Consider the following 23,810-nt stretch of genomic DNA (forward strand, 5'->3'; position numbering starts at 1 on the left):
AAAGTGAACCAATGCAGCACACCCATAAAAAAATTCACAATTTAAAATGAAGCTAATTTTAGGTCCATATAGATTTCTTAAGGTATTTCCAAATCCCAATTCAGTTATTCTTTATCAAGGATGTAAGTCTATCAAGGAAATGTAAATGTGTATCTTTCCTTCCACAAAACCACTATTAAGTACAATCTGCTCACAGAGGTGCAACTCAGTATTTTATAAATTAGAAACTCACCCACTAATGTATAGTTGATTTTAGTAACAGTTCCGTATTCTCTGCCTGCAGTCCTTCATATCTATATTCCTATTCTACTTAGTACTAATCTAAAATTACTCTTTATAGATTTTCCCCATCAAAGCCACATCAGGACACACTTTTGAGTCGTGCAGACTTCAGACTATTGAATTCTACTTTACTTCATCTTTTAGGTATCTGGTTCCACTTCTATAAATGAGTTGAACAGATATTCTTTCCAAATGAAGTCAGCTTTCTGGCCTATAAATCCTAGAAAACTAAAAGAAAAATGATCTGACACTAAATTTCTGAGAATTTCTAGAAATAAATTCATCTTTGGCTTTTACAGGTCTTACTTCACTTGGTTTCTCCCCTTGCTAATCCTTTGTCTTAGCCACTTTTCTTAGACCACCGGAGATCTGGCCCAAGCCTAGTTTTCTCTATGCAAGGGGGAATGTTATCAATTTGGTTATCGCTATACAAGTAAATGCCTCATTTTTTCATTTTAAAGAGAAATATAAAAGAAAAAAAAGGTTACAGTTACCCAATTCCATCTGCAAATTTATCTAGCTGCTTAAATTTCTATTTGAACAGAACATTAATATGAAACTATTGGCTTAGTGTTCAGAAGTTTGTTAAAACTTGTTTCCCTATTGAAACTTCAGATGAAATATGCCAGACTGCCAGTTTATAATGGAGGGACCATTTGGCATGATTGGAGATCATGGACATTTGTGATTATGCTTCAAACCTTTTCCTCAAAGATATGGACTACATAAAATTGAGTGTTATTTTTGTACTCAACAATGATGACTGTTTTCTTTTTCCCTATGGCTTCTGAAACCAATCAAATTTGGTTTATGCCACAAAAGCACATTTGCCAAAGCACTGGACTATATTAGCAATCACTGTCAAAACCACAGTAAGATGAAACTCACCTGGATCATTACAGGAAGCCTTGGAATTACGTATTTTAGGTGACTTTTTGCTCCCTCATTTAAATCTAAACCTTAGATAATGAAACTTTCAAAAGTATCTGAACAAATTCACTAATCTGAAGCAATTACTTGGAAAATCTTTTATGATACTTCCTTAAAACTCCTCAATCACGTTGTCAACCTGTTATCAAAAAAAAATTTTTAATAGCTGTTTCTGTTTGCAGGAAAGAATATGTTCTATTCAAGTGAAACATCTTGTTTTTTCAATTGTGTGTTTATTATAATCAAAAAGCATTGACTGAGTTCCCCAGAAGAAATTCTACTTTCTTTTGCAGAAATCAGTACATAAATCATAGAAGTCCATAACTTTAAGGAAGCTGAAAGAAGACTATTGATTTAAAATCTCCATTAATCTTTTCATTATTAATTCCATAGTTACTTAGCTATTTTAAGTTGGATTACTTAGAAATCCACAAAAAGCTGCTCTTTAAAAATGTCGTTTCCAAAAGTGTCAAATTGAAATAATATCAAATTTAAAAATTAGATACAAAAAGTATGAAAGCAATTTAATCTTGGGATAAACTTGCCTTTATAGGCAATCTGATATATTTTTCAACAATACAAAGCTTAAAAATGGCAAATAAGAAATCAAGTCTTAGGGACATATCATGAGCTAAATTACTGGCCCCAAAAGTAACGATACCTGAGGCAGAGGACCAAAGCGAAGAGACTGATTGTAATTACCCAAAAATAAAAAATGAAGTTATGTGATGAAATATTAAGGCTAGAAATGAAAAATTAAAACCCATACATTTATGAAAAACTGGCAGAAAGGTCTCAAATCTAGAAGCATATCAGACCTCTATATTACAAAACCTCATTTTAAGATTATCTATGCTCAGATATTATATTCTGATAGGGCAAATAAGGAAATAAGTTTGTTTTTTACCTCCTCTGCACAGTTACAAAGAATTTTCTACCATCTTGAAATTTTTCAAAGCTTTTTGAGAAACACACACAAATAATTTGGATTTAGTCGATTTTATTTACAGCTTGTTTTTTTACATTTCAGAGCATTACACAATTACATTTTCTCATTTTCTGACCTGCAAACAGATACCTTAAACGGAAATTTTTTTTTTTTAATTATCAAATTAGGTACATCCAAAATGCAACAATTACACGTATGACAATTAATTCACAAAGTGTAATTCATCAGGACGTATCCTAAGAATTTAGGAACAGCCAGTCAGGAGAAATCTGACCAAATTTAGCAACCAACTATTTACATATCCAAAGACAAACCTATCTGAACTCCCAAACCAGAAGTTTGAAAGCTTTTGTTAAATCCCCACTGAATAAAGGAGAGAGTGATGACTCAAACCTAGCCAGCCCTGGCGGTCTTAACCCCAAATACTGGGCTATTTCCCCAGTCCGCAACTGAATAGACAGCATCTCAGTTTGTCAAACACCTAAGTATCAAGCTCTTGTGTCACTATGCACATAGAAAGGTTAAGTGTTCATTAATTAAAACACAAGTAGTCATTAAATAGCCACACAATTCCCCCCAGCTCACCAGCCCTTCCTGCAATCCCCAGTATGCAACCTGTGTCACATAGTGACAGGCTATATATTTATATATAGTATGTATGTATATACACACGTACGTATGTATATACACACATACACACAGTACTAGGTACAAATGGCAAGTAATAGTCCCTGCAAAAATTCATTTTCAGTTGAGGCTATGGCTCCTGTGCCTTGGGGTGGTTTTAGACTTCAAAACAAAAACTACCGCTAAAATCTCACTTCCTTAAAGACAAAATCGATTGCTTATTCAGTTTAGCTTCTCAGTCTAAAATGGCTATAAGTTAAGTTTTATTTTAAAAGAGCAGCCAACTGAGTGCAATTTCTCTCTCCAACTTGGCCAGGCTATTTCGTAGAAGTTACTCCTAACTAGACTAGAAAATCTGTGGCGCCTTCCAATGGTTCTTGCCTACCTTACTGTCCATGTTCACGTTTCAAATTGTGTCAACAGAGCCCGCACTTCGGGGGTCAGCTGCTTGGCAGCCTTAGCTGCCTCTGTGATAGCCTTGCGATACAGGCCCTTTCTCTTCTTATTAAAGCGTGACTGGAAGTTTTCTAAAAAGGGGGACAGTTGCGAAAGAGCAAGGAAAGATGTTGTTGGAGAACCGAACCATGAAATACGGGCCTCCTGTCGAACTAAGAGGCCGCTATCTTTCCGGCTCACAGTTATAGTAAGAACACGGGCCGGCCACCATGGGAAGCCGTATATCTTGGCCCAAACAATGTCCCCTACACATATGGTCCTGCCATCTGGTGTGACGCATTTAGAGACGTTTTTGGAAAAGACTTTCATTTTCAAGGAATTACTGAGCTTTTTCTCTTCCTTTGAAGAGGAGGAGGTGGAAGAAGTGGAAGGTGCATGCATACTGCCTGGAGGAAAATCAAAGCTTTCAGAACTACACTCAGAGTTGGAGGATTTCAAATCATCTGTGCTATCAATGCTACACACTGAAGCACTGGAAGAGTCAGATTTCTTTTGATTTAGGGTCATGTAAACAGAGATATTGCTTTTGCAGCCCTTTTTGCCCAGTGTCTGTGGTTCATCCTGCTCACCAGGCACAAGCACTTCATTTGTGTCCTGAACCTCACTGCTGGCCTCTTCAGGGCCTTTTGAGGGACTCTGATTTTCTGAAGGGGCCTCACCTGCTGAGCGGGTAGAGGTGCAACGAGACTGGGGCTTGGGTGCCAACTTGCCACTCCGCATTTTCTCAAGTCCCGTCTTCAGAGAAGAGTCATTTTCTTCATTCCTGTACCTTTGTGGTTTTAAACGAACCCGGGGTGGAAGGGAACCTGAGCTAGGATTCTGATACCGACGTGTGAAATGGACTTTTGAATGTGCATTTTTGGACGCAGAGGTTTCACTTTGCTTCTTTTGTGCCTTTTCTTTGGCAATTTTCAACACTTCCCGAGCTTTTGCATGATCCATGTTCTTACTCTGGAGCACTTTTTTAGTACTTAACTGAGCTTTCGATGTATTCGCCTGAGCAGAAACTTTGACTACTCTGCCTCTGCTGTGAGGAATATTTGAAACCTTAACCACAGCATTTCTTCTCTGGCTTTCATTATGGTTTTTCCCATCCACTTTATGGTCAGTTTTGAGTTTTTTGTTCACAGTAGTTACGCTTTCATTTCTCCGTTTTCTATCTTCATATTTAGAAGAGTCACTTGCACTACTACCTTTTCTAATTTCCTTTTTTTCAGCAACAACACTGTTTTTACATTTGTCACACAGAACTTGCCTGGGTCGTAGTTTAATAGCATTCATTATTGAAGTAGGTTCTTCCCTGTACATTTTTCGTTTGGGTCGTTTAATTTTCCGAGGAGGTGGCTGAGGTATTGATTGGTTATATGTGTCCCTGATAAACAAAGGGGGAGGGTAAGGTGCTCCTTCATGGAAGAGTGGTGGTGGTTTGGAAGTCCACAGGCTTTCAGCCAAGCTCGGCTCGGGTGGCGGGACAGGAGAAGGGTCATTGGGAACAGCACCATTCACCTCACACTTGACTTCTGTCCCTTCTTGGAATGTATTACTTTGGAGCTGCATGGCTTCAGGTTTATCCTTATATTCCCTTTTGGGAAATACTGTCACTGGGATCCCATGGGGCCCAAACCTTTGAAAGAAATGAAAGAAAAAGGAAGCTATTAATGGCTATAATACAATTTCTTAAACAATACCTAATATTTATTTGCATGACCTTTCCTGAAAATTATTTCATATTAATGAACAAAAACCCACCAACCACCTCCCCACAAAAATCCCAAAGCCCTCCATATTTTATAGGTCCCACATTTTAGGTTACAACAGAAATACTCAAATAGTCGCTCTAAGCAATGCCAGAATAGCTGAACTTATTTAGAATAGACCTTCCTGGTCTTGAATGACAAAGGATACCAGACACCTTAATATTAACATCTGTTTTTCATTCACTGGACTATACACATAACACATCTAAACACATAACGCATTTATAAATTTGTAATATACATATCTTCCTCTGATTAGCTTTCAAAGGCTTCACAAAACAAATTCAGCCTTAGCTCCCCAAAAAATATTGAATCAGTAAAATCACATCTCTACTTTATTAACCACTAAAGTTTCAAAAATAGTTGCCCCTTTACTCTTGCATCCCAACTCTTAAGCCTTTCATCACACCACTTCCCCACAAAAGTACTAGAAATTCAGATAATCAAAGTTCCTCAAAAGCAGACAGATTCAGAGCTATGGACTTCTAACTTTTAAAAATCACATCACACATTACAAAATACAGGGTAGGGCAACTTGTACATGAAAAATTTACTTATAGTTTATTCTTGTATTATTTATTAATTATTACATTTTCCATACAAACTGTAAGCATACTTTTGCCCCACCCTGTATCCAAAAATGCTTATTTATATATACGTGCTTGCATCTATACATATATAAATGCACACACTTAAGCAAAAGTTTCACTAAATACTTAACCTTATATAATACATAATGATAATTTTTTCTACTCTTGTCTATTTATTTGATGCATCAAATGGATTTCAGAACTCCGTACAGGTCCAGACCCAGTTTGCAAAGCAATGGCATGGAACACAAATCTTTATACTATTCTCAGTTTCTAATAAAACAGGGTCAATAACCTTGTTTCTTATATAGAATTAGAAATAACTGGCTTAATCTGCCTGCGCTAAACACCAAAAACCAACCCTTAAACTAAACCCGCTATACTCAAGATTCCTGCACATAAAAATAAGTCACACTACCAAATAATTTCATCATATACATGTTAACATGTTAATTTTAAACACTATTTGAGTCAAACAACATTAAACACAATACAATTATAATGCCAATCCTTTAATGCAGAGGTGCTCAGAACCCAGGGAGTAGCTGCAGGTATAGTCAGGCAGAAACTGACATTGGATGCAAATGTTTTGTATATGTCTGTTATCCTGGAGAACGAGTCTTTGGTTCTCATATTCTCTAAAATGTCCTTATGCCCCCCAAAAGGTTCAGTATACCTTTGTTGGGAAGAATTCTTTTTTTTTTTAATATATCTTTATTGATTTCAGAGAGAAGAAAGGAGAGAGGGAGAGAGAGAGAGAAACATCAATGATAAGAGAGTCATTGATCGAGCCCGCAACCTGGGCATGTGCCCTGACCGGGAATCGAACCCCAATCGCCTGGATCCTAAGTCGACGCTCAACCGCTGAGCCACGCCCGGCCAGGCAGAATTTTTTTTTTTTAATGTATCTTTTTATTTTTTAAATATATCTTTATTGATTTCAGAGAGAGGAAGGGAGAGGGGAAGAGAGAGTTGAAATATCAATGATGAGACAGTTGTCATTAATCGGATGCCTCCTCCACACCCCTGACTGGGGATCAAGCCCCGCAACCCGGGCATGAGTCCTGACCGGGAATCGAACCTCGATCTCCGAAATCCTATTTTGGTGTTCAGCCGCTGAGCCACACCCGGCTGGGCTGGAAGAATTCTTGACATTAGGTAACTTATGACTAGGCTACAGACACATTAATTCAGACACAGCTAAAATCAGGGAAGGATATAGGAAGAGCCACCACCACCAGGACATCTGGATCTAACACATAGTTTTCTTCTTAAAGTCTTATTAGCTTGGTTATCACAAACCAACAACTTAAAGCAAATACTTAGAAACCACAAAGGAAGAGGAAAGTTGTTGTTTTTTTACCTAAGATGGGACAAGTTTGGGTCTGGGCTAGTCCACAAAGGAAGGACACCCTTCTGACTATTATCAAACTTTGAATTAAGTGGCTTTTTATTCTAGCAAAGCAGCTGTACCTAAGTGTTTGCTTCCTGACTACTTAACTGCAAGACACTTTGAGCATTTAGCCTTTTCTTATATATAGGTGCTCAGTAATACTTTTTCAAGATGACAGGACAGAGGAGAGGTAATTTTTATGTTTCAATGTAGAGCTACATAAAACAATACAACTTATCTGAGGTACGACCACTATTTGTATTAACAAAAGTTTGGCCCAGCCGGGCGTGGCTCAGCGGTTGAGCATCAACCTAGGATCCAGGAGATCCCGGTTCGATTCCCAGTCAGGGCACAAACCTGGGTTGCAAACTCGATCCCCAGTGCGAGGTGTGCAGGAGGCAGCCAGTCAATGACTCCTCTCTTCATTGATGTTTCTCTCTCTCTACCTCTCCCTTCTTCTCTCTGAAAATCAATGGGGATATATTTTTAAAAAAAACAGAAGTTTCTAGCTCATAAGAAGCCATCACTTTACCCTGGCCAGGTAGCTCCATTGGTTAGAGCACTGTCCCAATATGCCAAAGTTGTGGGGTTCAATCCCCAGTCAGGACACATACAAAAATCAACCAATAAATGCACAAATAAGTGGAACAACAAAAATCGATGTATCTGTCTCTCTTTTTCTCTCTCTCCCTCCCCCTTCTCCTTTCTAAAATCAATAATTTTTTTAAAATAATAATTTTAAAAAGCCATCATTTTCTCATTACAGTTTCACATGATGTTTCCATAGCTGAACAATCAACAAATTTCCTTCCCTTTTTTAGGAATAACTAAACCATAACCAGGTCACCGTTTGTCATAAAGTTTCACAGCTGTCTCTTACTAACCTTGTATCCTCAGGTGTTACTAAACCTCTCTAAGTTCAGTTTTCACATGTGTAAATGGGTTAACACTATTTCCTACCTTAAGGATTCAGGTTAATAAATGTTAGCCATTTTTCTTGGCTAAAATTTACTTCATATAATCTGACCTTATTTCCAATTAATGATTCTGGATTTTGGGATCCTTTCTATCTCTTTAATTTATAATCATCAATCTCAGACGATGACCCAGCCAATTATTAAAGTTATTTATATCAAATAAGCTATGGAATCTGAACCGTTTACCCTCATGGAGTTTAATAAGAACATTAATTTCTCAGCTGGGTTGATTTTTTCCCCCTTGCTTTTCCCTCTTAAGCAGATAAAATATAAGCCTTAAATGTTTTTAATAACATAGTGATCGCTTAATTGTGTAATGGAATTGCTAGCACCAAAAGAAAAAGGAAAAAAATAAGTACAAACTGGTAATTCTGGGTGGTGGATGACTGGGAAAAGCAGAAAAACAGTTTTAAAGAATAACATTTCCTCAAAGGAAGGGAAGATAAATCACTTTTAGGGGAAAGGGTTATCAATATCCTGCTGCACATCTCAGCAATCATGCTGTCAGCCCTATACGGACAACACTTAATACCATGGCCGTGTTTCAAACTGAGGGTGGTGATGGTTGTGAAATCAATCTCAAGGATTGCAGCTGTGACTGAAATAAATTTTAAAATCAGTGTACATATATGTAACAATAATGAATCTGTTTCACATATATGTGTATATATGGATTCACATGCATGTAAAATGTATTTGTAACTATGCTCAAAAGTTTGAAAGCTACTAACCTATGAAACTATAACCGTATGCCCTAGCTGGGTGCTCAGTTGGTTAGAGCATCATTCTGATATGCCAAAGTTGTGGTTCGAACCCCAGTCAGGGCACATACAAGAACCAACCAATTAATGCATCAATAAGTGGAACAAGTCAATCTTTCTCTCTCTCTAAAATCAATAAATAAAAATTTAAAAAAAGAAATTCTTAAAATCCTTGAATCTAATTTCTCAAGTGTAGTCTGTGAAAATCTGCAACATAATACTCTGTAGTGTTTGAAAATGAAGATGCCTAAGCCTGCCTCCACGACCCAAGGCCAAGACTCTCATAAGTTGGAACCAGGATCTTAATTTTTAACAAATACTTTTTGCTTTAGTTTCTTCTAAGGTGAAGACATTTATGTTCCATATGAATGCTCAAAGGGGGAACCTCAGCAGAGGAAGATTTTAATGATAATGGTGAGGAAGAAGGCTGATTAAAATCCCTTGCCTGAGCTTTTTTACAAGAACGTTTTACAGATATTCCAGGAATTGAGTAATAAGACACAAAGTATTTCTCCTCTTTTCTCCACCCCTTCTTTGTACAGCATGAAAATATTTATTAATATTTTAGTGACCTAGTCTACACCTACCCATTTTCAGTCTTCTTTAACCACTACCCAAAAATGTTAAAGGAAAAATATTCAGGCATTATGGCATTAAAAAAAATTGTTTCTGGCCCAGCTGGGCATGGCTCAGTGGTTGAGCATCGACCTAGGATCCAAGTGATAGGGGTTCGATTCCTGGTCAGGGCACATGCCTGGGTTGTGGGCTCGATCCCGTTGGGGGAGTGCGGGAGGCAGCCAATCAATGACTCTCATCATTTATGTTTCCATCTCTCTCTCTCTCTCCCCCTCTCCTTTCCTGTCTATGAAATCAATAAAGATATTTTTTCTTTTTTAAAGTTTCTGGGGAAAACCAGATGAATTGTACAAAAAACTTCTCTGTGCGATCTTTGCAACTTCCTTTGAACCTATATAAAGTTTTAAGTGTAGCTATCTTCTTAATAATTTAGGAGTAACGAGTGCCAAAATTTTGAGGAGGAAGAACACTTGGGCTTAACAGTTATTTTGTGTCAAGGCAAGAGAAAAATCACTATGAAAAAGAATCCTCAGCTTATGTAAAGGTGAAACAAATGTGTATGTAGAGTATTGAAGCCAGAATTCAAAATGTGGCTATTACAGGAAGTAGGAGAATGTTTTCTATTATTTAGGTTCCACTTTAGATATATGAATTGTATTGATTCTAGCTTTGACTAAATGAAGGCTTTATTTGCCCAGTGATAAGCTTTACAAAATTGTGGTATTCACTCAAGATTTCTAGCATTAGCAATCAATCCTATACCTAAATATATGCATCACTTCTTGGAATGAAGCTCATAACCATCATCCAAATTCTCTTTCCAAAGGAATACCTCGACCAAAACTAAAAATGTCATAAACTACTCAATTCTTTAAAAAACCAGGCAAATTATAATTCCTACTCGTATTCTGAAAGTATTTTTTAAATGCTGCTATAGTGTTCATCAGCATTAACTTGCAACTCATCTCTGACCTAGGGTTATAGTCTTCCTTCTTGTTTACAACAGTTTAATAGTGCACAATGATTCTCATACTTTCCTCCAATTCTGACTGCAGCCAAGCTCCAACTGCAGGAGATTCTTTTTAAAAATATTATACACTAAAAGCAACAAAAAACTAAGGCACTATAAACTTTAGGTGCGCAAACAGAGGTCTTGGGGAATTCAATGCTCAGGGAAAAAAGTTCAGGAGGGTCATTGAGACAGGCCTCCAGTGTTCTGGCTGGACCAAACCTCTCTCCACTAAAGAGATCAACAGAGGACAAAAAGAAAACTTTCCCTTCCAAAATTCTTTTCTCTTAAAGAACCTACAGTAAGAAAAAAATTTATATTCAATTAACTTAACAAATAATATCCAGATTTATTTCATTTCAAGTAGAGGTTTTCAGAAACTACCTCTCCTTAAATTAGCAAGAAGTTAAACCATAAAGGAGGAAAAACTGTGAAGCAAGCTTATTTTGGTCCACATTTCATCTGAGATTGGTTGTGTCCAAGTGAACTTCAGCACAAATGAAATTCAAGTCAGTCATATGTAACAGAAAATTTTACAAAAGAAAAAGGTACATCTATGCCTCAAAAAATTAAAAATATGAGCCAGCACACCCAACTCCTGGGTAAATATCCAAAATAATTGAAAACAGGGTCTCAAAGAGATTATTTGCACACCAATGTTCATAGCAGCACTATTCACAATAGCCAAAAAGGTAGAAACAGTCCCAGTGTCCACTGAGGGACAAATGGGTAAGCCAAATATGGTACATATATATGCATTATTCAGCCTTAAAGAGTAAGTCCTATCACATGATACAACACGAATGAATGTTGAAAACATTATGCTAAGTGAAATAAGTCTTGTCACAAAAAAACAGACACTGTATCATTCCACTTAGAGTATCTAAAGTAGTCAAAGTCATAGAATGAGAAAAGTAGAATGACAGTCGCCAGGGGCTGGAGGGAGGAGAAAGCAGGGAGCTGTTTAATGGGTATAGTTCTAGTTTTGCAAGAAAAAGTTCTGGAGATGTGTTTCACAACAATATTAATGTACTTAACATTTACTATAAAGTTAAAAATGGTTAAAATTGTACATTTTATGTGTTTACCACAATTAAAATTTTTTTAAATTTTTCATCTCCCTGATATGTAGAGGGGAAGCTTTGATGAGAAGCAGTGTATTTTCATGGTAGTAAAGCAATTAGTGCCAAAAAATTATTCTAACGCCCAGGCGGGCGTGGCCCAGTGGTTGAGCATTGACCTATGATCCAGGAGATCGAGGTTCGATTCCGGGTCAGGGGACATGCCCGAGTTGCGAGCTCACCCCCAGGAGCAGGAGGCAGCTGATCAACGACTCATCATTGATATTCCTCTCTATCTCTCCCCCTTCCCTTCCTCTCTCTGAAACCTATAACGATGTATTTAAAAAGAAAAACAGCTGTGATATATTGAGCATCCATTAAAAAAAAATTATAGTAACTACACTGGGGAATGATAGGACAACACCCTGACCTGAGCGAGAACCCAAGTGAGCATCACCAATAAGAAAACAGCTATTGTGTGCCTGCAGATGAGGTACCCTGAAACAACACTGCCTGAACTGAATCCTCTTGAGCAAATATCAGACAAACCTCAAGTGAAGAAGAGTCCCTATTACATAGGCTCTGTTTTATATTGCATATATTGCAACTAGATCATCTACTGGAGGGAAAAAAATCTTTAAAGGACATTATTGGAAAAATTGGCAAATGAATGAAATATGGGCTGCAAATTAGATAAAAGTACTATATCAATACTTCTTGGATTTGAAAACTATATTATGGTTACATACAAGAATATCTTTGATCTTAGGAAATAAATGCTCAAGTATTAAGGGGTAAAGGAGGAGGATGTACATAACCTACTTTCAGAGTTCAAGGAAAAATGTTTCTATGAAGAATGATAAAACAAATGTAGCAAAATGTTAAAAATTAGTGAATCTAGATGGAGTGTATATTTGAACTAATTTCAAAATAGAAAATTTAAAAAACAAATTTTTTAAAAAGTATAATCTTAAATTTAGTTTACCTCAATTCCACCAAAACATTTAATATTTAATATTTTAAGCAAAAATCCACAAAACCCACCTCAAATACCAGTGTAAACAAAATCTACATTTAAGTACAAGTACGCTAATTATAGTCAGGGTAAAAAAACTAGGTCCCAGCCTTAGGACCCAAATTCAGTAGGTAAGACTAGAATGCTCTAGTCACTGCCAAGAGGCTACAGACTTCAGGGGGAAAGAAAGCACTGCGGAATCGCCATCAAGCAGTGAGATTTGCAGGAAATGATACGCCTAGAAGGGCCGAAGCTGATTAGGAAATGAAATAAGAAATGGTGAAGAATGGTTACCCATTTTTGAATGTTGGTAACCAATTAACTTGGTTTAATAAAATAAAACACTGAGCAGGTGGTTGAAAGTCAACAGAGGTATCAGATGTAGCCCAGGAGCCACCAGTTAGCAGCATGATTCCCTCCTCTGTAGGAGACAGACAAGGATTCAGGGGTTTGAATAAGCAATGAAACACAGGTAAGCCACCTGGCAGAGAGGAGGCTGCTACAAGGTTAGGTAGGTGTGGTGGACGGAGAACACTAGTCTCAGCAAGGCGAGTTCAGTGAAAGGGTTCAAAGTGTCCAAATCACTGCTAAAAACTTAAGCTCAGCTATACATACTAGTCTGGTCCCATCATTTAATAAGTACGAAGAGCACAAAAAGGATTTCCTTTCCCTAACTTTGGAATGTCATTCTCAAGAGTCCTTTTCTGTTAGGTTTTAAAAGCATACAAGAAGCAGAGAGACGTAAAGAATTCAATTTCCCTAGTGAGACTATTTTTCTCTTCACAACAAAACCCAAAATTTCCTCACAAAGCCATGTGCCCCAGGGGTTAGTGGGGGAAAAAGACTGAGAAACATCTCCCACCCTCCATTTGCAAGCAATTCCTAGTTATCTCATCCCTAGTAAAATATAAACTTCATGCTTCCTTATTAAAGAGGAAAGTTATGCTTTGCCAGTATTACCTGAAGTTTCTACAGACTCTTTCATGATACTTTAAAGATGCAAATTACACGGTAGCCCACAATGCAACAGGATCTAGGTTGGTTGGCTATTCAAGTGAACCCATATTAAGTGACTATACTAGCTGTTGTCACATTCATCCTAGTTCTACCACTTAACACTTCATAATAATTAACACTTATACAGCACCATGTGGAACACACTATTTTAAATATATACTCATTTACAGTAATTGATAATCATCACAATCACCCTATTAAAGTGCTATTACTACCCCCATTTTATAGTTGAAGGAACTAAGAACAGAGAGGGTAAGTGATCTTCCCCAGACCACACAGCTAGTAAACAGCAGAGCCAGGATATAAATCCAAGCAGTTATCCCAAAGTCAAGTTCTGAACAACCACCTCCCTTCACCCTCTCCTCCACCAGCTTCCCCACTAAGGGAGCAGGGCAGCTGTCCACATGTTTTTTTCTGAATCCCATGGATGTTGACCGGCTTCAGAATTCATGATTTTCCTGGTAATAAGCACCCTATTATTAAGCATATTATTATTTCACTAGTGAAATGAAAAAAACATTCACACTAAATGGACAAATAGATCTAATAGCCTCACATAATTTCAGGTTATGATAGGTTTTTGCCACCAAAAAAGTAACAAAAAGTTCACTTTTCAGAGCTTTAGGATTTTCAAACTGCAGTTAAGTAACTTGATAGAACTGTCATCAAGATTAAAGAATATACATAATTGCTTACCGTAGGGCCTAGTACACAGTAAGCAGACAGAATACATAGGAACTATATTAAAATTAAAATGTATTAGGTTTTATTAAGTAAATGAATGATGTTCTTAATACAAGGGCAATCTGCAAGGACTATGGGTATCCAAATAGGTGAGAAGGGAGGATGATGTTAGCAACATAAAAACAAAGCATACACCAATTATGAACAAGAATACGAGGAAAGATCTTTGTAAATTAATGAGTGGGGAAGGGGACGGCATTAAAGTCTTATAAAAACATCTCTCTACCATAAAAATGTACTCAGTCCCTTAAAAAATCACATATAGTTTTTGAAGGTGGAAGAAAAGAGGTTAAACACTAATTATTTAGATTTCAAGCTCCCAGTCATGTACCTTCTAACAATCCTCTTAAAAAACTTACCTTGATAACTAGGTTTGAAAATAAAAATGGAAACTATAGAGAAAACACATGCCTCAGTCTTTTGGAAAGCAAAAAATAGTAACATTTGTATAGTGTTCAATTATACTACTAAATTCTTTTTAAAATAACCATCCAAAAAAATAACAACAGCCACAAAGTAGCAAAATATTTTTACAAGCAGACACATCTTGACTCAGTTTTGTACACTACTTAGAGCAACATACTTGACATTTTCCCAGAAAATGAACACTGCTGTAAAGGACCTTTTTAATTATTAATGTAAATACTCATCACAGTTTTCAAATACTTGAACAGAATTCCCTTGATCCTGGCTCTAAGACACCATAAGCAGTTTTAAGTTTTCTGTTTCCATTATGATTTCTATGTATTTTCAACATTTCTTTTGTTATGTACAGTAGGGTCCACCACACAGAAGTCTAAGTATTTCTCAACAGATGGAGAAATACATTTAAAAAGAAATGTAATCAATTAATTTATTTCACAGTCCTATTTTACCATAAACAGGTAGTCCGGCAACTTATTGTGTTTTAGTCTTTAAAATCCTTTTCCAATTCAATCATCCAGCACTTAAATGCTGATCTCGTGCTCTTAGGAGCTCCAAATCTGACTCCTTTCAACAAGTGGACTCCATTGTTGCCAGGGCCTGGCCAACCAAGGCAAAACAAATGATACCTAACTTAAGACCCAGGACCATACATGAACAAGAAATCCTCATTTCTAAAATGCCCAAAGAGGTCACTAAATTGAACTGAACAGCAATTCACATTTTCAGAGCAGCAGCAGCAGTTGCCTGGTTGGTTGTGTGAAGAACGGAGAGCTCTATCATTTCTACCTACCAAGGTAACAGCCCCACCAAAATCATAAGCTAAAATGGTGATAAAATATAGTTAACTATATTAGAACAGGGTTGTTTTAAAATCTTAGAGAACTGTCTATCATTCAGAAAAACATTGTCGCCCAGCCGGGCGAGGCTCAGCGGTTGAGCATCGACCTGGGATCCAGGTGATCAGGGTTCGGTTCCTGGTCAGGGCACATGCCCGGGTTGCAGGCTCGATTCCCGGTCGGGGGCGTGCAGGAGGCAGCTGATCAATGACTCTCTCATCATTGATGTTTCTATCTCTCTATCCCTCTCCTTTCCTCTCTCTGAAATCAAGATATATTTTAAAAAGAAAAAAAAAAAGAAAACATTGTCAATATACCTAGTATCTGCCACTTAAATTTAAGCAATTTACTTAAATCTCCGGGAGCCTCAGTGTCTTTATCTGTGAAATGGGATTAGAATTCACTTCATTGGATGTTCCAGAGTAAAATGAAACAATGTATACAAAGTGTTTGGCACAGCGCATGCATTAACAGTGGGAAATACAGCCCTGACAGGGTGGTTCATTTGGCTGGAGTGTCATCTGTGCTGTACACCAAAAGTTTTCGAGTTCGATTCCAGGTCAGGGCATGTATCTATACTGCGGGTTCAATCCCTGGTCAGGCATGTATGGAAGGCAGCCAGCCAATGTTTCTCTCTCACATCGATGTTCTGGTTTCTCTCTCCCCCTCCCCTCCCTCCCTTTCTCTTTCTCTCTGTTCCTCTCTAAAATCAATGAAAACATATCCTTGGGTGAGGATTAAAAAAAGGGTGAAATACATAGTAGCTATTATTAATTACAGAAAGTAAAGCTTGGCAGCCTTCTTAGATGTTGGGAATATGCAGAAAAGTGAAATCAAGTATTATAGGAGGTGCAAATTTCAAAAGCTAAAAAACACTCTTCTGCAGTAAAGTGATATAAATTGGTCTAAAGGGAAACAGGTGAAAATTATAGTCTACCGAAATTTCTAGTGGTCAACCAGATTTAAGAAACTTCTTGCAAGTTTAATTACCAGTGCTGTAATAAGGATCTATATCTGCCACCCAAGTGGCCCATCCCCACATGTATTGCTTCTTTGTAATTACATCCATTTGAAATTAACCAGTAACTTTTAAACAGGTTTAACAAATTTATCATTCTACTATTTTGGCACAACAACCCCTCACCCCCTAAAAAATCAATTATCTCCAAATACAGTCTGAGAATCACCAGCACCAGAATCACAAGGTTAAAAATGCAAAGTGCACAGACAATAGTATGGGGAAGGCCTGGGGGTGGGGCAGATATTGGGTGGAGGAGATCAATGGAGAGGAAAAAAAGGGGGACATCTGTTATACTTTCAACAATAAAGATAATTTTTTTGAAAAAAGCAGTGGTGGAGAGGAGCTCAGAAATCTTACGCACATTTCTTTTGAGGCCCACTGCCCAAAAAAACTGTTTAGCAAAAACATTCTATATTAAATCCACCCAGAATATAACTTAACTTCCACTCAATTTCTTGCAAGATCTGCCACTAGAGCAAGCTCTGTTCTTCTGGTAATGTGTGCCTATATCCATTCGGGAATTTAAGAACAGGGCCAATAAATATAAAGAAATAAAGATACACTTTACAGGCACAAATAACCACTACGGACTTTTCATTTTTTTATTAATGTGAAAATAAGTCAGCCATAACAGAGAAGGTGAGCACATACTACAAAACCTCTTTAAAAGCCCCACACAGAAAAACTGATCTTAAGATTAAACCTAGTTGCATCGAGAACACAGTACACAGTGAAGTATGGTCTCATTTACACAAAAAAGGCTGAAAATTAACCTCATTAGAAATCCCAAGTCCAATAAAACATGCCTAGCATAGTTTGTATATAACACATCTAGTTATCTAGTTTAAAATTTAGTTATAAAATTTAATATGACGTAGAGGATTCTTTACACTCAGATTCAAACTGGGTTTTTAATGTCCAACAACTAATCACTTCCAAAAAAAATCATTTCAGTCCAACATGCAATGGAAGAGCTCACTCTCAATATAGTATGTGTGTGTGTGTGTATATATATATATATATATATATATATATATATATACACACACACATATATACATATATACTAGTATGGTAGTGGGTGTCCTACAGCTGTCTGGGTCAGAAAGTGATCAGCACTTTCCTCTATGCTATTTTACTGTGTGAGGCCTTTATCAACACCTTGGGACATTGAGCAGAATAATCACTAAGAAATATTTGTTTTATTTATTTTTAAATAAATATTGATTTCAGAGAGGAAGGGTGAGGGAGAGAGAGAAACATCATTGATGGGCTGCCTCCTGCATGCCCCCTGCTGGGGAACAAGACCAAAACCCAGGCATGTGCCCTGATTGGGAATCAAACCTTAATCTCCTGGATCACAGGTTGGTGCTCAACGGCAGAGCCACCCCGGGTGGGCAGAAATATTTGTTTTAAATATGTGCAACCCAACACAATCATTCAAGCAAACTACTTGAGGGCCTAAACGCTCAACCTGGATGCTTAGTGTAAGCTACTGATACCACTACTCACTGCTTCACCAGAATGGCTGTATATTTTTCCCACCAAAAGTAGGGCTATTGCACCATACGTTTCATGGTCTCTGTAAAGAAAAAAAATCATTGTCTTGGTTTATATTTTCTTAAAAAACAGGTAAATTTTCTACAAACTGCATTAAGGAACTTGGTGAAATCTGAAGTTTTCTAAAGAAATTACCTCAATTCTTTTTAATGCAACAGTATCCCACATACACACACACAAAGTCAGCATTTATAAAAGATAAATTCTGAAATACAACTAACTACAACTTTTAATAAGCATGTACCATAAAATTATAAATGCACAAGGATTTTTAAGCATTAGCATTTACTTCATGATTCCTTCCTTAATTTATATCAGGTCCAAAAAATGGAATTAAGAAAGATTTTTCAGGATTTCAAAGTAGCTTTATAATTATGTTTTAAGACATGGAGAACAGTACTAAACAATTTAAATGATCCGTCTGTGTATAAAGAAACCATAGGTCCCAGGAAATACTATCCTTCAGGTATGGATTGAGAAGGCTGAGAAAACTCTTGCCTTTGCAGATAACCTTGACTGGTTAATTTTTTCTGTGTTTGGAATTACTGAAGTTGGAGGTATATTTAAGGGATAGGTCTAAAAGTTTTTCTGCAAGCAAGAGATATCCATATTATTTTTAGTGACTCAAAATAAGGTTTTCGAAAGAGGCCCTCACAGGACTATAGTTGTCCCTTCACAGTTTGCTCCTGAGGGAAAAGAACTATTTAAAAACATTATGGAAACCCATGCAAGGGGATGCAATAGGAAAAAATCCAGAATGTGGAAAATTCTACCAAACTATGGTTTAACAAACTGCAAGGAAATAAAGTAATGGGAGAACTGCAGATGAAAAACCTTATGAAACTTACCAACCAATTGCAGTATATAAACTTTACTTAGATCCTAATTAAAACAGATGCTGACTGAGCTGTTAATTTTGACACAGATCTGTGAAATTTTAACCCTAGCCGGACATATGATGTAAAGGAATTGCTGTTATTTTAGGTGTGGTAATTGCAGTACAGTTTCGGTTTTTAAAGTCCTTATCTTTTTGGAGCTCTATACTGAAATATTTATGGTCAAGTGATATGTTTAGGATTTGCTTCAAAATAATCCAGTGGAGGTGAACATATGGTAACACAAGTTTGGCTAACGGTTGATAAATGTCAAAACAAGGGTAATACATACATGGATGTTCACTTCTCATAATAAAAAATTAAGCAAAAACCACTGATTTATTATTCTGTGTAAAATAAATCATTAAGATGGTTTAACAACTTGAAGGTATGATTATATAATGCTAAATGAAGAAACAAATGTACCTATGTCAAAATTTCAAAAGTATAACGTTAAGGAAGAAAAGGGAATAGGAAAACTAAATTAAATTTGTGGGTTGATTATTTTTATCTGCTAGTATTACACTATTGTCATTAGACATTGCTAATGAATTCAGGAGTAGGCAGGTCATTTAAACTACCTAAGAAGGCTGGTATAAAATAGTGGGGGAGCCTAGAGTAAACCAGAGAATGAATGGCTCACCTTAAAGACATTCAGTTTCAAATAAATACTATATGATACATAAAATCTGTTTTAACCTGCCAGCTGGCATGGCTCAGCGGTTGAGCCTCGACCTAGGACCCAGGAGGTAACTGTTTGATTCTGGTCAGGGCACATGCCTGAGTTGCCAGTTCAATCCCCAGCAGGAAGGGAACAGGAGGCTAGATCAATGGCTCTCTCATCGTTGATCTTTTTCTTTTTCTCTCTCTCCCCACCTCAACTCTCTCTGAAACCAATAAAACATATTTTTTTTGAAAAATCTGTTTTAACCAGATATTCAAATACCCTCACTTTTAGGATCATTTATTGGCCAAAGCCAATACATTGAAGAACAAAAGGAGGAAGTAACAATCAGGATGAGACAGGAAAACCAGACCAACTGGTCACTCTATTCCCTTTACACATATAAATAAACTGAGGCATAAAGTTTGTTTGCTTGTCTGTGCTTAAGTGAATGGCCAAAAGTCAAAATGAATTAGCCTCAGAAGAACTAGAGACTGGGGCGCAGAGAGGCACAGATTTGCCCAAAGTCACAATGTTAATTGGAGGCCAGTACTAGAAGCCAAGTACACTGACACTGTCCAGATGGATCTACTATTTAGTACCACTGTCTTTTCTTTCAGTTTTTTAGTTACATGTGTCCTGCTTCTTTTTTCCATAAAAACATTCTCCTCAAAAATGTGTTCTTCAAGCAGCTAACTCTAAAAATGAGGCAAAAAATAATAATACAATGAAAGGAAAGGGAAGAATGTCAAATGCCAAAAAGGAGACTCTGGATCAATCCACACGTATATGAAATCCTGTACTCTAGCATCAAATGCTTTCTACATGGTAAATAACTCTTCCAACTTTAAAAGGCATTTCTGTACTGTGCATATTAGAATAAAATAACTAATAAAAGCAATAACTGGCCCTTTTTTAGACTGAAGAACACATACACTAATGCACTTAGTCTCCCAAATGTTAATTTTTTCTTGACTATCTCACTGAACAGGCAAGAACCAAAACTTCAGCACTTACTCTGCATTCCAATATACAGCTAAACAAATGGGAAGTCTCCAGGCAGACTGCTCCAAAGGCTATTAACCTGCTAAAGAGTCTGCTTGGCTCTAACACCCATATCCTCTGGATTACCCCATACTGGTACTGAAATCAAGATAAGCACTAAATTTCAGAAATATGCAATTCTTTAGTTACTACTTAAAAGAAAATTTGCCAGCCCGACTGTTTAACATGAAAATAGTATAGGCTTTTTAGATTCAGATCAACCTATATTTGAATCCTTACTTTGCCATTTGTAAGCTAAATGACTGGCCAAATTAAATGAACCTCAGTTTCCTCCTATATAAATGAAAATACCACAAGAGTTATAAAGACTAAATAAAGTATGTGGTACAATGCCTAATACATACTAGGCACTTAATAGGAAGCTCTTATTTTTACCTAAAGGTTAAACTCAGTGGCCAATTCAAATAGAATACAAACTATTTTTAAAGCAACTGATGACTATAGTATGGTCTTGGGAGTCTACAAAGGGTATCTACTGGATCATTAGCTAACCCCAAAAGTGCACCTGAAGGTACAAAATCGCCCTAGGCAGTGTGGCTGCTGGAGGGTTTTGCCTTCAGTTTGTAAGAAGAAAAAAAAAGCAACACCTGTGAAGTGCAATGCATGAGGAAAACCTGGGAGGGTGTCTTACACACAGATGTGGCTCAATAAATAATTGTTGAATGAAAAGTTGATGTCCTTCTTAATGGCTTAAAAAAATACTTTAATATTAACCTTTTACATTTTAATGTTTTGAAATTTCACTTCAAAACATTAAAATGGAAAAGATTAATAATAAAAATAGCTTCCCCAACAAAAGAAACTGGTGTTTATAAGAAGCACTAATTAGCAAAATAAACCAAAACTCAAAAAATAAATTGCAATTCTCTACCAAAGAAAATTTTTTAAAATGTAAAACGCCAACACAATGAGCACTTCAGAACAGGAGAGCACTACCCATTCCATTTCCAGAAACAACTTACCTTTCTGCACCTTCCTTTTGCAGATTTGAAATCCAGATTCTCACACAATCACCAGCCTTCACTTCTGTTTGATTCAATAGCATACACACTACTGACTCTTTTTCGCTATTAAATTCATCAGTAGAAAGCACGCTAGTCTTATTCTGCTTCCTAACTATGAAAACCGTACTGCAAAAGTCCCAAGTCAAAATTTAAAAAACTTAAAAAAAATTGAGATTAAACAACGTGAAGAAATAATTGTAAAGGTTCCTCATTTTTAGCCCCAAACATCATGCTTCGAAACGTATTTTAAATAGATTTTTTTCCCCAAATGGGAAAGGTCTCTTGCTCCTTGATGCGAAGGTAAGGAGTTAAAAGTAAAACATACTAAAATAAGCCATTTCCAAACAGGTGAGATACCATCAGAGTGTGTGCTGTTGCAGGAAACAGAATGGAGAGCAGTGAATGGGAGTCTGCACTTCATATCTGCAAAAGAAGAGTAAAAAGGTTAACTCTACACTTAGGCTACCTTCTCTATCTATTTAACGCAACGCTCATAAACATTTCAAATCAAAGGATGAAAATGTGCTGGCTAAGTCAAAGGTCTGCGGGTGAACTCAACCTTTTTGTCCTTAATACATAAATTTAAACTATATCTACAGTATTAGAGATCAGTATTCGAACGCTTATACCACACCATCTTGATATCCAAGGTTTTTAAAAAATCCGTTCTCGTCTTTAGACTTTCCTTCAAACTATCATCATAATTAGCCAAATGTGTTTCCTGTTGAACGATTACCTAAGGAGAATTAGTTCTAACAGTAAGAATAACCGTCAAAAGGCTCATTTTAAATAAATGTTCTTCCCCTATAAACAATGACAGGTAATCTTTTGGGAACCCCAATGCGCACACCCCTTTCTCCAACCTTGTTAAAAGTTATGCGTTCATTTGAGAACACAAGTGCCTCACACGCGATCTCCCCCGCCCAGCACCCCGTGCTCAGCAAAAACCCTTGGCCTTCTGCATTAAAGCCCACCCCCACCCCGCCCTAGCGTGGCTGGGCTGCGCGGAGCGAGACCAGGGGCGAGGGGTGGGAGCCGCGGGACCCCCGCCCGCGCTGCCCCCGCGCCCCCGCGCCCCTCACCTGGCCGCACACCTGCCCTGGCGGGCGCTCACCTAGGGCAGGGACCGCCCTCTCCCGGCCTCGCGCGCCTGCCCCACTCGGAGCGCGCGCCACGCGGGACCCGAGGGCGGTGGGGGCGGCGGGGAGGCGGCCGGCGGGGGTGAAGAGGCCGCCCTGGCTCACACCCTCCCTGGGGACCCAGCGGACAGGGGCGCCCAGGGCGCGCGCTGGGGGTGGGCGCGGTACCTTTTGGACAGATCCATAAGGACCCCGGAGAAGAGCTTCTCCCCAAGGCGGAACGACACGACGAGGGCGTCCTCGATGATGTGGTCCAGCGTGACCCGCACCTCCGAGCCGGGGATGAGTTGCGACACCGCCGAGTCCCCGCCCGCCGGCGGCACGAGCGCCGGGGTTGCGGGCTGAGGCAGCGGCGGCTCCTGGAGCTCCTGAGGAGCCGCAGGCTGCTCGGGCGGCGGTGCAGGGGAAGGTGGAAGGTCAGGCCCTTCCTGAGGCGCGGCTGCCGCCGGCTCCACTACCCGGGCGGGCAGCTTCTCCTCAGCCTCCAGCTCCGGCCTCGCCGCCTCCGGGCTGCGGGCGAGCTCCCGCGGCGGCGAGAGCGGCGGCTCGTCGGCCTGAGGAGAGGACTGCTGCCCGTCGGCCTCGCCGTCCGGCACAGATGCTTCAGTGGCCGTGACCGGGAGGGTGTCAGTACCGGCCTCGCTGCCGGGGATGGGCTCCATCTCCGGCTCGGCCTCGCCGGCGCCCCCCTCCCCGGGGGACGATGCAGTCGCTGCCGCCTCTGCAGCCACAGCCGCCATTTTCTTCCTGGCTTCTCCCTCCTCCAACTCCGGTTGCAGCGGCGGTGGCGGCAGCGCTGCTTGGTTCCCTGGGCCTTCCCCTCCCTCCAGCGAACACGTTCGTCCCGCCCTTTCACTGATGCTCGTTATTGGCACCGCGCCATTGGTTCCGTCCTACACTCCTCCCTCACTTGTGATAACCCATTGGCCAGATCCGCCGTCTATTATCTAGTCAGTCCATCCTTCCCATGCAGAGTAGGAACTTCTCATTGGCCGGGTGAGTTGTCAACTGTCGAATCGTGGTGGAGGGGCGGGCTCAAAGTGGGCGGGGAAAGTCAAAAAGCTGAGGCTTTCAGA

At 38.6% G+C, this 23,810-nt stretch overlaps 1 protein-coding gene across 5 annotated transcripts in view; it reads right to left on the bottom strand.

The window, feature by feature from the left end:
* The window catches only part of PWWP2A (PWWP domain containing 2A), a 33,953-nt gene extending 10,437 nt beyond the window's left edge, over positions 1-23,516 (bottom strand). For 3 of the 5 annotated variants that reach the window (XM_087816959.1, XM_016213999.2, XM_087816958.1), the window contains exons 1-2: positions 22,903-23,516; positions 3,904-4,868 (exon numbers count right to left, since the gene is read on the bottom strand). In XM_087816959.1, coding sequence (XP_087673085.1) covers positions 3,904-4,868; positions 22,903-23,474 — 1,537 coding nt within the window. In that variant the 5' untranslated portion in view covers positions 23,475-23,516. Of the gene's footprint in view, positions 1-2,830; positions 4,869-21,365; positions 22,019-22,902 lie in introns of those variants that run through there. The other 2 variants (XM_087816957.1, XM_087816960.1) reach the window with 2 other exon arrangements.
* Between the last annotated feature and the right edge of the window lie 294 nt (positions 23,517-23,810).

Source organism: Miniopterus natalensis, chromosome 4, assembly GCF_054644295.1.
Source record: "Miniopterus natalensis isolate mMinNat1 chromosome 4, mMinNat1.hap1, whole genome shotgun sequence".
Classification (NCBI taxonomy): Eukaryota; Metazoa; Chordata; class Mammalia; order Chiroptera; family Miniopteridae; genus Miniopterus; species Miniopterus natalensis.